At 39.3% G+C, this 14,468-nt stretch overlaps 1 protein-coding gene across 9 annotated transcripts in view; it reads left to right on the forward strand.

Moving 5' to 3' along the window:
- DCLK1 (doublecortin like kinase 1) overlaps nt 1-14,468 on the forward strand; it is a 341,215-nt gene that overhangs the window by 238,132 nt on the left and 88,615 nt on the right. For all 9 annotated transcript variants that reach the window (XR_005378333.1, XM_038573280.1, XM_038573282.1 and 6 more), the window contains exon 5: nt 6,445-6,561. Coding sequence is in view for 8 of the 9 variants with exons in the window: in XM_038573280.1 (XP_038429208.1) it covers nt 6,445-6,561 (117 nt within the window). In the remaining variant the exon portion in view is untranslated. The remainder of the gene's footprint in view (nt 1-6,444; nt 6,562-14,468) is intronic.

The raw sequence follows: 14,468 nt of genomic DNA on the forward strand, positions 1-14,468 counted from the left end.
TGGGCCAGTCTAGGTGCTGGGTTTAGACACGCGTAGCTGTATTTTTAGAAGGTACTTTAAAAATCTCAATTTCTGGGACTTTACTCTCCAGCTAAGCGACTCCAACCAATGCCTTCACTTTCAGCTCAGTCTGCTACATACTTCGTTTTTGAAAAACCACGTCTCAGAGTGTTTCAATCTCGACTGCTTTTATTCTAGACATGCTGCATATGGAGCTTAGGGAAGTAACACTGGTTCCCAACCCCACAGCCAGTAGGGATGGGAATTTCACTGTCAAAGTGTCAGGATTGACTCAGAATGCAGGTGGCACAGGAATGATAGAATGGGCTTCAGTCCTTGCTGGGGAGATGCAGACTGACCCTTCCTGCAAGGAGCCTGTATTTGGATATCCTGTGATGCTACTGTGAAGTGCAAAAATCATCATGTTTCTATCAGAAGTAAACCTTAGTTGCCAGACATAACCAAGAATGCTCTGTTCAGTTCACCAGTGCTGACAATCCGGAGACTAAGCAGGATGATGAAGGCTTCAAAACCATGAGACAGATGTGGTGAATCCTCCAAGCACCAGAGGTGCTCCAGAGAAAGCTGGACGGCCACTTCTAGAGACAGGAAGAAGATACTCATGAATTGAGGAGAGTTGATTTGGTAACCGCTGATAACCTTGGCATTCTCAGAGGGCTCCTTCCAACTGAGGGCATATGAACATGTAAGAGCGACGTGGTAGGAGAGTTAGAGACAGAATCCCAAGTTCTCTCTCGGTCGTTGAGTTTGTGTCATTTTTATAAAAAGTCTCTAGAACTGAATGTGCTTCCTGACTCCCTTTTGCATATAATCAAAGAGAGGGATGCTATTCCATTTGGAGGTTTTGTGCTTTTGCCAAGTTGAGAGGAAGCTTATCTTTGTAATCAGGGTGGGGAGGAAAGCACAAAGCCTCTACTGCTCGTGATGGATTCTTCCAGATGAACTTGCTCATCTCCTTAACAGTTCTGAACAACTGAATTTCGAGCAGGTATCAATTGAGAGGCCTCTGCTTGACGGTGCTTTTATTCTGGTTGGTTTTGAAAAGAGAGTAAAGGAGCAGAAACATACCTTGTTTAAAGAATATTCTCTAGCCAGCATGCAGCATATCACTAAGGCTGTCTAGGCACGTGGGGCTTCCCCTTTGCTCTTCAAGGTTCTCCAGAAGGCACAAGTGGGTCCCTCTGAAGGTACTAATGTCCCTGCTGTGTGAACTCAGGTGAGGTGTTAGTGCCTGTGGTGGCATTCTGCCATCATTTCTCTTCTCTAGCACCTTCCACAACACTACAGCCTACCTACCAACTGTTTCTGAGTGGGGGTAGAATCTGCATAAGTGGAGGTTCTCATGCCACTGGGAACATGGCCAAAGAATTTGTTCCTGTTTTAGTCTCTTCCCTATACATCGGCATCTGGGTTGTCTTTCTAAATTTGTCCATTACAGAAGGCTCATTTCTTGAATTGGGGTCCAGGGTGAAGGTGGGAAATATTCTAATTCCTATCTGACCAAATCTTGAGGACATCTGTAAGGCAAACATTCGTAGAGACCATATGGAGAATGATACTTTCCTTCACAGAATTGTGAGTATAGGGACTTTCCAAAGCAGAGATTTAATTAAATCTGGTTTGCTTGCTGTGGTAGCTTCACTCACCAGACACCCATTTAATGTGCTTGATCTGATTTTCTATACTTTGGGTAGACTTCAACCTTTAGTAGCAAGAGAAATTACTATCTGGAAGCTTCAAGTGGCTTACCTGCAATCCTTCAATATTGTCTTTCTTTTCTTTTTTTAAGATTTATTTATTTATTTATTTATTTATTTATTTATTTATTTATTTATTGAGAAAGAGAGAGAGCACAAGCAAGTGTGAGGGGCAGAGTGAGAGGGAGAGAGAATCTCAAGCAGACTTCATAGTGAGCATGGAGTCTGACATGGGGCTGGATCTCACGAGCCTGAGACATAGTGTCTGACACTTAACCCACTGTGCCACCCAGGCGCCCCCAATATGGTCTTTCCAAGGAGTGTCTGTTCTGTCCATTATCTCCGCTGCCAAAGGAAATGCATCCCTCATAATACAAGGGTGCCAAAAATATCAGAATGAAGTGATTACCCTCCCAAAACAAATGGCCCCACAAGAGAGGGAGAATGGAGGGTGCTGTTTTTTTCCTTGCCAGAGGCTATGAAATTGTCTTTTGTGAGAACAAATAAGGGTTTCTGTTTTACTAGCCATTTAGATCATATTATTTATGATGTTTCTAAGTTGTGGTTCTAAGCTGACAAAGATTTTGGTGTTCTCTCTAAAGTAATGAAGCATTTGTCCTTCTTCACTGCATTTTTCACCATTATAAAACACCATTCCCATTTAAACTAATTAAAATACTTAAAATTTAAACTTTAATGGGAAAGATGGTTGGAGTCTTTTGGTTTGTTGGTTTTTTTTTTTTTCCTAATTTATGGCTTGGAGCTGCAATTTTCTTCAGTTGCTTTTATTTTGACCCTAGGAAAAAAGCAGTTGCTGTCATTGTTTTGTTTCTGTTTTCTGTTATTCAGCCCTAGCCTTTCAGAATTATTCTAATCCCTTATATGACTCATGAAGCTTCACTATTATCCTGAAGGCAAGAGGTACAAGATTTGTAATATTTGTAATTATCTTTCAGACTCCATGACCCCCAGCCTAATACTTCACTATAACTCCACTTCTGAAAGAGCATTTATTGTTTTGTTCTGTTCTGTTTCCTGATACGATAGGCATCTTGATAGAGTTGTAGCTCTAGTATCTTCATTTTTACCTCAATGTCGATATGGGAACTGGTTGTTTGCAATGCTTCCCACTATCCACCATCACTTACTTGTCTCTCTGCCCCAACCATGGGCACTGATAGAAATTTTTCATCCTTTATTCACAGTAGGACAGCTTGCGTAAGTGACAACATCAGATCCTGGGATCATGAGGAAGCCACCAATTCAAGACTAGGGTTCTAATAGAAGTCATTTAGCCTTACTGAGACCCAGTTTCCTTCTCTATAAAATGAGAAACTGGATGAAGTCAGTGAATAGTAAGAGTTCACACAAGTGGTAAGAAGATCAGTAGCAGGCAGCCTGGGTGGCTCAGCAGTTTAGCGTCACCTTCGGCCCAGGGCATGATCCTGGAGACCTGGGAATGAGTCCCCCGTCAGGCTCCCTGTATGGAGCCTGCTTCTCCCTCTGCCTGTGTCTCTGCCTCTCTCTCTCTCTCTCTCTCTCTCTCTCTCTCTGTGTGTGTGTGTGTGTGTGTGTGTCTCATGAATAAATGAATAAATAATCTTTAAAAAAAAAAAGAATCAGTAGCAATTTGGGCCAATATTTATGGAGGAACTTTACACACTTTTTCACATGCCAGGACTGGTTAGTACCAAGTGGAGTAGGAGGTGAGGGGGCAGACTAACAAATGGATACTTTTGATAGATTAATGATATGGTGAGAACTAGGTTCAAGAGAAGCAAGAGCAGCTCTAGAAGCATGGCATGAGCCCATGAGTTCTTTTCAGTACTTCAAAAATCAAACAAAACGCCCACGTTGGCTCTGATAAGACTGAGCTACCTAATATCTTTATGGTAGCTGGAAAATGTCAACTTAGTGTAGTAAGATTGGTTCAGTTTTGCTGATCCCAGAGCCCTGGTTGGTAGTTGGAGCCATAACTAGCAATTCTGGCACCTGTGGCAACCAGCACACGACAAACCCTAAAATCAACTTTTTAATTCATGTTGCGACTCACAGATGGGTGTTATTACCAATGTGCACCATCTGGTAGCTTCTTATTTTAACTTTTCATTCTTGCTCACTAGATACTGAGCTTTTTAAATTATTATTTTAAATTTAGTGACCCCTAAACATTCATGATCTGAGACAAAAAGTCCTGGTCATCCTGCCCTCGTTATAGTCCTGATTTTGAGTTAAAATGAACAATGTATTATTATTCAAAACAATTTGTTTCATACCAAGGTTTTTTCAAACATGAGTTTCATGACATAAAAATTAGCAAAAGAACCCTCAGTTTCAACAATGATTTCGTTCAAATTACTGCTGGCTAGAAGACTCCATACTGCACTACCAGGTGGTATTTTGAGTCCCAAAACTTTGTATTTTCTTCATTATGCCTGCCATGCTCAGCACTTGGCACACAGTGGACACATGATGGAAGTTTAACTGGAAGCATGCCAGTGGACCAGCAACATTGCAGCCATCCAATCTGGTTGCTAATATATTTCCAAAAGGCCAGGCCAGTATCCAAGGCTAGGACAAATTCCAGGATTTGTTGTCTGTTACATGGACAGAGCCTTGAGCTAATTGGATGTCCTCTTCACATGTCCCAAAATCTGTTTTGTGAATTAAACCTCTGTAGACACACCTGTGGACACTGTCACCCCATGAGAATAATTTTTGAGGTTCTGGTTGTATCTTTTATTGTATTTCTTGCTAACTTCTGTCATTTAATTTTTGCTGATCTCTCTCTCTCTCTCTCTCTCTCTCTCTCTCTCTCTCTCCTCCCTCTATAAGAAATAGAAGTCTATTTCAGGACCATCTGGCTAGGCTAGAGCAGCCAACAGTGGCCCAAGTAACTACCAGGGAAGCCTGGATATGCTCAGTAATGCCCTGAATCATTTTCTCTCTGCTTTTGACGAAAAGACCACATAACTAATACCTCAAGGTGGAATTTCTTTCCTCTTCTTTTTCTTCCTGAAATCCTTCCTCTTCTTTTTTGCCTCACTACCCCCTATAGTTCAATGCATAAGGCTCTCCAGGACACATTCTCCCCTATCTCCTATGTACAGCCTTCCAACATTTGTATTTTATGTACACTTACATGCCTTCTATATTAAACAATATGAACTACTTTGTTGGTCTGGGAAAAATAGGAAAAGATGTTTATATAAAGCCATTCAGAATGTATAAAGGAGAGAAAAACATGTTTTGAGTTCATAAAATTAGAAATTTCATGAGTAGGGAAGAAAATTTCAAATTCAAGCATCAGAAATAGATCTGGAATTATTATGATTTCTTTGTTATTGAAATATAAAATGGCAAAAAATGCATAAGGGAAAAGCTAATCAGTAGATTTCAATTTTAGACTACTATACCTAAAAAGAATACCACATTTAAAGCTAACATCCTTCAACAACTACCTACAAAGATAAATATTTATAATGTGGTAGATAAAAGGAAAGAACTTTAATACAGAATGCATTCTTACAAACCAATAAGAAAAAGAACATGCAAATTGCAAAGGGCCAAAGGACATGAGCAAATAATAGCAAAAGAATACAAATGGCTAATAAGCATCTGGGAAAAAATATAGAACTTTATTGGTAATCAAGGCAATTCAGATTTAAGGCAATGAAGTCTGATATTGTGTAGAAATTAAAGATTTTTTGAGAAGATAGAACCTAACCTTAGTGAGGGGTCAGGCTATGAGTACTCTCATACTCTGATGGAAGTACAATTTGGGTCAGCCTCTCTGGAGGGCAGTTCGTCAAAAGCTTTTCAAAAGTGCATCTCTTTAGAATCAAAATCCTACTTTCTTCAACAGAATTTTTTAAGCACTTGCAATGTGCCCCCTGGTTTCCAGTAACTAGAAACTAAATTTTATTTGCAGAGGTTAAATCTTTCCTAAAGAAATAATCAGATAAATGCACACTTATTTAGAAGGGTGTTTTTTAGCATAATTACTTATGATAGTGAAATGTTGAACCCAAGTTTAATGTTAAATTTCATGAACACAAACACCAAAGATTTAAATCTAATAAAAGCAAATTGTTTTTCATCCTCAGGCCTAGAAGCGTCCTATAAACACTGTTGTGTGGTGGCACACACTCACACGGTGCCCTTGTAGCAGGGTAAAGTCATCTCCACCAATTTGACCTCTTTTGAGCCAATGGTGTCATTTCTTAACATATGGCAAAAACAAACAAAAAACATCGCTAGCACTGCAAGGAATCCCTAAGACCAATAAATTGGGACCTGATGGGTAGAATCCTCGATCACTGCCTATCTTGGTTTATGAGATTGACCTTTGGTCTAACATTTTTCTTGGAAGAAAGAACAATTTATCCTGAAAGAAATACATAAACACAAATAACACACAAGGCGGGTGGAGAGAACCAACAAGCTAAGCTATTTACTAAGCTATTACTCCTCATCTATCCAAAATATTACTGTAAACAAGGTAAACTAGAAGGCTTAGGGTATTATTTACTTCGATGTCTAAGACGCCCGCCCACCGTACCCTTTCCTCATTGTTTTTTGGCTTTTGTTATAGATAAGCACTGGGTTGGCAGGAAGTAGATGCGGCTGAGGGTGGCCATATATATCTATTTCCAGGTTTTCTATGCATTTTGAATGGTTTGTGCCATGCTCCTATAATGATGTGTGGTTGTTGTTCTTTCTCCAGAATGTCGAGTGGTGAAGTCCACTTCTTACACCAAAATAGCTTCATCATCCCGCAGGAGCGCCACCAAGAGCCCGGGGCCTTCCAGGCGCAGCAAATCCCCTGCATCAACCAGCTCAGGTAAAGCACCACAGGAGATGAAGAAACTGTCTTGTTTCTGACGCATGATGAGCAGAGGGTGTGTGAAGCCCAGAGCATGAGGTTTTTAAGATAGGGTAGATTCCGGTTTACAATTTTAGAACAAGTTGGAGTGGTGTGGAACAGATTTGCTAGAGTCTAGCATGTTAGCTTAAAGGAAAAGCATCAAGCTTGGGAAAACTTACTTAGCAAAGACTCAGGAAACCCAAATTTGTCCACAAATAGAAGTATACTACCGACTTGCGTCATTTCTACCACCAAAATCAATTTTTCACGCTAAGAGCAAACTCCCCTCCCCCTCAACTCCAAAAGCCTCTGTTGAAGCATTTCTTCTACTTGGCACTGGCTTATGAGGAGTTTCCAATTTGTATTTGCTGAACTTCCATAAAACACATGTTTTACTCTGGGCCCCAGACTGGCTCTGGAGCTAAAAGCAGTAAGAATAAGAGCCTGGAGCAGGAAAAACTGTGTTGACTCTGGGTCAGTGTCCTGCCTCTCAGGGGCTCTATGCTGGTGCTATAGCAGGATGTGTACTCAACAAATGACTGTCTCAACCCTGCATCTTCCTTCTTTGGTCTTAAAAATAAAATGAGTCAGAAGGTATATGTTTGGTTTGGTTTGGTTTTTGGTTCTTTCTTTTTAGTTTCAGGAATAAGGTCTATTTCACTCCTGAAGGGAATTATTTATTAAATAATATAAATTGTTGAATGGGAATTATTAACTGATATGTACATCAAGGTGATTGTCCCTAATTTCATGAAGACAGAGGAAGCTCTTATGAATAGAGACAAAGACCCTTTGTGGCTACATGGAGGCCGTGTACTTGCCAGCGTGAGCCAAGAGACATGTGCAGAGATCTCTAAGCTGGAGCAACAAGGCCTGTCTCTGGCATCATTCGCCAGCTATTAAACTACAGTGTAAGTTATAACCTCCATACTTAAAAAGAGAGAGGTGCTCCGATCTGTTTTTCCTAATAAAAAAATAAAACTATGACCTCCAAAGGAAGTCTTGGAAAAAGAAACTCTTAGTAAGCTGGGTAGCTAGAGCACCTAGCTCATCTTGGTTCTCTCTGAATTACCTTCTCCCTGGGCTTTTATTGTTCACAGCAAATCCCTAGTCTCCAAAGATCTTCTTTGATGTTCAAAGGGTGGCAATAATGGGCGGCCACTGCCCCCTTCTCACAGCATACCCCACATCATAACCAGTCAAGGAATAAGTCTCAGATCATGGTTAGCCCTTGAGATGCAGCTTGTTTGCTTCTCCTAGTTTAAGGGTAGACTGAGAACTCTTTCCTTAATATGACATAGCTCACCCAGATTGAATGGAACCCTGAAATGAGACTTTGCTAATGAGTGAGGTATTGAGACTCAAAGTGTAGAGTGCATGAATGTTACTTGGGAACTCAGTAAAGTTTGTCATTCTGACTGCTGCCCCCATGCCTCAGATTCTGATACATAGGCCATAAACCTATGTTTTAGCAAGTATTCTAAGCAATTTTAATCAGATGATCTATGTATGTACCATACTATGAAACGCAGGGGTTAAGGAAGTGGCTCCCCAAATGTGGTTCCCTGGACCATCAGTAGCACCATCATCTGAGCATGTTAAAAATGCAGTCTTGATGAGGCCCTCTGCAGACCCACTGAGTCAGCAACCCAGGAATTTAGGGCCCAGCAGTCTGGGTTTTCACAAGCCCTCCAGATGATTCCGATGCTCACCCAAGTTTGAGAACTAATGAATGATAGATAATAAAAGGGAAATAAATATAGGGAGTCATTTGACTGCATAATCTGGTAAAAGATATGACTTGCTCATCTTCATTTATTGGTATGACAGAGATGACTTCCTTTCTATGCCTCTACTTGTCCATCTTTAACCTTGTACCATAGCAATGTCCATCTTTAACCTTGTACCATGAAGTATAGACCAAGGTTTTAATGACCCACCTTCAGAGAGCCTATTACCTGGGCCAAGAGAGAATTTCTGTCTGAAGATCATCCCTTCCCTGGAAACAGATATTGGGGAAAGTCTTTCTCTTTAAGAGAGATACCACCTGTACACAGAGATATAGACTTCTACCAAATGGCAGAGAGGTGCATGTATAACTCCCCTTGGAGACCTTAGCTTGTTCATTAATCAGCCAGCAGGTGAAACCTGAGCTCTTTAGAACATGTTCAGTCTTGACCAAAGAAAATTGCTCATTTTCTCTGAGCAAACCTGGGCTGTCAAATGAACCCCCATGGAGCAGAAAGGAAGAACAAGATCATGGGCCTAGTCAGCCTGTCGCTCCTAAAATCTTGGCCATTTGGTATAATCATGGAAAGTTGTAAAGGAGAAAGAAGCCCCGCATTAACGGAAATATTAGCAATACTGTAAAAAACAACAATATTACAAAACAAAATCAGTCCCCAATCTAAAACACTCCGACATTGACGAATTTTTAATATTTTCTCTCTTCTTTCTTAGTATATACCAGGTGTAGTGGGGGAGATATCTAATAATGGGTGATTAACCAAATTCTTATGTTTTTTTTTTTTACGGGATAACTATTTCAACAGAATCAATATACATAATTTAAGCATGATAGCTGGTGACTTTTTGTTGTTCTTGTTTTTAACAGTTTTTAAAATGTTGATTTAGTAGTTGTTTTTTTTTTAATTGAAGTAGAGTTGACACACAATGTTGCATTTGTTTCAGGTGTACAACATAGTGATTTGACAAGTCTGTACATTATGCTGTGCTCTCCACGAGGGTAGCTCCCGTCTCTCACCATAGAATGCTATTATAATGCCATTGACTACATTTCCTATGCTGTGCATTCTATGTCCATGGCTTATTCACCCCATAACTGGAAGTCTGAATCTCCCACTCTCCTTCACCCATAGTGCCCATCCCCCACATCTCTCCCTCTAGCAACCATCCATCTGTTTTTTATATTTATGGGCCCCCTCTGCTTTTTCTTTCTTTGTTTATTCGTTTAACAGGTTTTATTTTTAAGACCTGTAGGCAGGCAGTTAAGTGCTCCTGGGTTTGGGCAGGAATTTCTTTTTCTTTTTTTTCTTTTGTCCTTATAAGTCAAGGAAGGGGGATAAGTTGGATTATCATGCACATGTCAAAGAATGGAATCATGAGATCTGGAGTAGTTACTGTCTGCTACTAAGTTTGCTACTATAGATGCAGAATAAGTGTCCTGTTTTCTGTCTGCTTATGGCAGCCAGATTGAAGGAGGGAATACAAGAGAAAAACATGGAGAGAGAATTTTTGCAACTCAGAAATAACTGCATAAATAGTGAAAAACCTGTTTTACTCCAAAAATGAATCTAAAAATTTGAGTTTGAAAAAAGGAATTGTGAATCTAATTTTAAAAAGATAATTATGAATACAGGAAATCATTTCACTTGAGAATTAACGTAACATAATCACTACTCAGCATCTTGAAGATTATATAAATCTTACAAATATAATACATCTAATATATCTACTTGTAATCTTATAAATATAAATGAATGTATCATTTACTAAAAGTAATTTCAGAAACTAAAAAGCAGACAGGCAAATGTAATGAATATATTTGTATTTGTCACTGCCAACATTTGTAACTATTCTTTTTAGAAGTTTAAAATGGATAGAATGAATTACTTCAAAATCAGTAGATTTTTTTCAAACAAGCATTTCTCTTTACTTTTGTTTCCCTGAGCCCTTTCAACTCTAGTTAAAATCTGGTTGATTTGACTGGCACTAACTTGGAATTTGTGGTAAGTGTGCCATGGCAGGTAGTATCTTTTCCATAAAGTGGAATCTGAATCCATTCTAAAATTAAACTTCATCAAGGTGTTTTTAACTTCTAGGTCAAAATTAATTAAATGGTACTGATCACATTTTGTTTAACATGAGACCTTTATGCATATAAAATTTTGCCTTTTGATCTAGAAAGCACTTTATGCAACCATTTCTTGGTTGTATAACAGCTTATAATATGCAATGACTATCTCTTGATTCTGACTTGCTACCAAACCCTATCACCTTCCTCTGGATGATTCTAACTTAGAGAAGGTCTACAGAGCTGCAATACCCCATCACAAATCTGTGGATTATGTCAGTGTTCCCAAGACCACTCTCTTTCCCTAGTATCTAAGCTCAGAGTTTAGGAAGTCCCGTGATATTTCCATTTCTTTTCTGGGCAAATGCAGCTGCTGGGTGTCAGGGGAGTGCCTGCCTTGGGCCCCTGCACTGTGCTCACCTAAGACTCTTGGCTTCACCCAAGTATGGCTTTTATACCCAGTGGAAAGGAGCACTGAATTATCGCTACATTAACTGCATCACCATTTTCCTAAGATGGCCTGTTCACTGTTCTTCAGAAATCATAAAGACTAGAATGTGAATAATTTTACTTTCATACCTCTTAAGGGTTGATGTTGCCCCAGACCCAATTGCCACCACAAACCTGTCTTTTTAACATTAAAGAACCTTTGCTTCTACCCTTAAAGTATTAACTTAAAGTTTGAAATAATTTCTATTTCATTTGTTCAATTTCTACCTCCAATATTCACCTTTCTATGTTATACAGAGATTAGAGCTTAGTATAAAGTTAAGATATGGTCAGTTTTCTCTTTTGTGTTTTAAGATTTTATTTATTTATTCATAAGAGACACAGAGAGAGGCAGAGACATAGGCAGAGGGAGAAGCAGGCTCCTCCTGGGGCGCCTGATACGGAACTCAATCTCAAGACTCCGGGTTCATGCCCTGAGCCAAAGGTAGACGTGTCCCAAGATTTGCTCAGTTTTCGTGCCATTCTGATGTTCATGATAATACTGTTAACTGTATTTAAATGACATCAGAGTTTACATACGATCTTTATGTCTTTGATCGTTTTTGATTCTCCTAACCATCTCCCAGCTACAGTCAAGACATGATAGTATTATTTGTTATGTAATAATATACACTATTTTGTTTTGTTTTGTTTTTTAAAGTTTTTTTTTTTTTTTTTTTTTTTTTTTTTTTTTTTTTATGATAGTCACAGAGAGAGAGAGAGAGAGAGGCAGAGACACAGGCAGAGGGAGAAGCAGGCTCCATGCACCGGGAGCCCGATGTGGGATTTGATCCCGGGTCTCCAGGATCGCGCCCTGGGCCAAAGGCAGGTGCCAAACCACTGCGCCAACCAGGGATCCCTAATATAGACTATTTTTGGAAATGAGGAAGCAGTGAGGGCTGGGGGAACTGCCTGGCCTAGAGTGACTGAGTTAATAGTGGCAGCTCAGGGCTGGCACCTGGGGCTCCCAGTGCTCCAGACAAGGTAGGCTGGCCATCCTGGATATCTGTTTCTTCACCTCTGTTTATTAGAGATTTGATCTCCAGAAAATAACTAATACAGTACCTAGTTCAATGTTGCAATTTACAACAGCATAACACTTTGCAATAGAAGCCTAAATATTAGTCCCAGGACCAGCATTCCAGGAGGTGAAATGATTCACTCCAGCTTCATGATGTATGGTTAAGTGGTAAACAGAAACTTTCCTTTGTAAGTCAGTGTTAGAACAAGAATGGGAAACCTCTATAAATCTTCTCTTCGTCCCTTACTCATTCTTCTTCTTGGAACTAAAGGAAGTTAGAGGTGATTTATGAATGTAAGGTGTTCATTTACACATTCAGAAATATCAAGTGCAGGTCTGCTAGTGTCAGGTGTTAGCTAGGCACTAATAAGGCAGAGATGAAAGAAACAGCCTCTATTCTCAAGAAGTACACAGGTCAAGCCCCCTAAATAATTTAGAGATAACATAATTCATATACTTGTTGAATTATTATTAATCTCCTTAACAGAGAGTTGGAAAAGGCAATTGGAACTACAAGAAAAGAGAAACCAGGAGCCTTACTAACACACACAAAGAATAATGAGTCCCTAGACAATTGTGCACTGAGACTTTGACTGCATTTATCACTAAGAAATGGGAAATGTGGTTTTTAGTTGCTTCTTAAAGAAACAAGAATATATAAGACTATCATAAAGAGTGTTTAATATGGGTTGAATCTTTATTCATGTGTGTTTATCTTTGGAACACAGACGTCTCATAAAATGTGTAATTTAAAAGTGAAATTCTTTTAAACGAATTCCTTTTTCTGCACAAGGAAGTTATAACAAAATATCTCTAAAATAAAAGAATAATATGCAACTAATTTTATTTCAGTAAGAATGATGTTTAGTTTTGCTTTATATTGTTTTCTTAATGTTAAAAATGTAAGAAAACCACATTTACCTATCCTGAATTTTCATTGCTATAGTCCATCTTAAAATTTACAGATTTCAAAATTTTGACCTCTTCATTGATCACTTTAGAAGAACTTCGGGGCTTTTTGTTTGCTTTAGAGTTTTTACTCCCATTGAAATGGATGGCCAACTTTTTATCGTAAAATAACACCTACTTAGACTGTCTCTTTAGAAGCTATGGGAAACATAATGGAGCCCCAGCAGGTGCCATCACTTCAAGCATGAGCTAATGGACTTTCTTGACTTTATAAATTTGTGGTCTAAGGTAGGAACCCTCCTGACAACAACCATTCATTCATCTAATATGCATAGAGATTCCATCATTGACCAGCAATGCTGAGTGCTGGAGGTGCAAGGGTAAAGATTTGACAGAGGATAAAGCTGGGTGACTTAGTTAATGACCTCTTACCATGGCTAAAGCACCATTCTGTCCTCCCCTGCTTCACACTCGTATGTGACTCTGGAAATCCTGCAGTTTTCTTATTTATGCTATTCAAATTTTCCCTTTTTATGGTTATATAAACATATTTTATGCAACATATGCAGATAAGACAGGAATTAAAGCTGGGGAAGCAAAGAGAATTTTAATCAGCTTTCTAGTCCAATATGTCAGCTTTTTAGATTTACATCAGACACCTTCAAAGGCAAATTGTTAGCTTTTTTTTTTTTATTTTTTTTAGCTCAGTCTTTTCCTATAATATAGATTTCAGCCTTATACATTCTTTGGAGGATCTTGGCTGCTTTGGGGTTCCAAGGGAATTCTTGAAAACAAAGTGCACCAGGAAGATCAAGGGGGCTGATGATTCATCTCTTGTGTTTTTGGAATTTTCTGCTGCATGTGAAGTTCAGTCCTCTTTCCATTCTCTTTCCCTGTACCGATCAATTCCTGGTAGTGCTTCCTTACCCTCAGCAGATGAGTATCTCCAAAGGTACTTTTCAGAGCTTTGAACCATGATCTTGACCCATTCTCTGTAGGGGGCAGGCAGCAACCCTACATCAACTGCCTTTATGAACTCCTCACTGTAAATGCCCCATGTTAACTAAATAAATATTCCCTGAACATCTGCCATGTTCCAGTCATATCTTAGGTCCCAAGGATATGAAGATGATTAAAGCACCGTTCTTGTCTTCATGTTGCTTATATTCTTGCCTTCAAGTTGATATATATATATATATCACTTACTGTAATACTGTAGAAAGTGCCATGACAGCCCAGAGGAGGAAAGGATTAGATCTCATTCATGGAGTCAGAGAAAATTTCCAAGAGAAAAGAACTTAACAAATTGAAGGATCCTGCCAGGATAAGAAGGACCAGGAGGGCATCACCACTTGAAGAAACAATATGAAGTAAGGCACAATATGAAGTATATGGCATATATTTTTTAAAGATTTTATTTATTTATTCATGAGAATACACAGAGAGGAGAGAGCGAGAGGCAGAGACACAGGCAGAGGGAGAAGCAGGCTCCATGCAGGGAGCCTGACGTGCCCTGATCCCGGGTCTCCAGGATCACGCCCTGGGCTGAAGGCGGTGATAAACCGCTGAGCCACCTGGGTTGCCCAAAGTATATGGCATATTTAAGGTTGCTAGTCTGATAAAAGCACATGATAGATTGGAGGAAAGGGT

Source organism: Canis lupus, chromosome 25, assembly GCF_011100685.1.
Source record: "Canis lupus familiaris isolate Mischka breed German Shepherd chromosome 25, alternate assembly UU_Cfam_GSD_1.0, whole genome shotgun sequence".
In the NCBI taxonomy this organism is placed as follows: domain Eukaryota; kingdom Metazoa; phylum Chordata; class Mammalia; order Carnivora; family Canidae; genus Canis; species Canis lupus.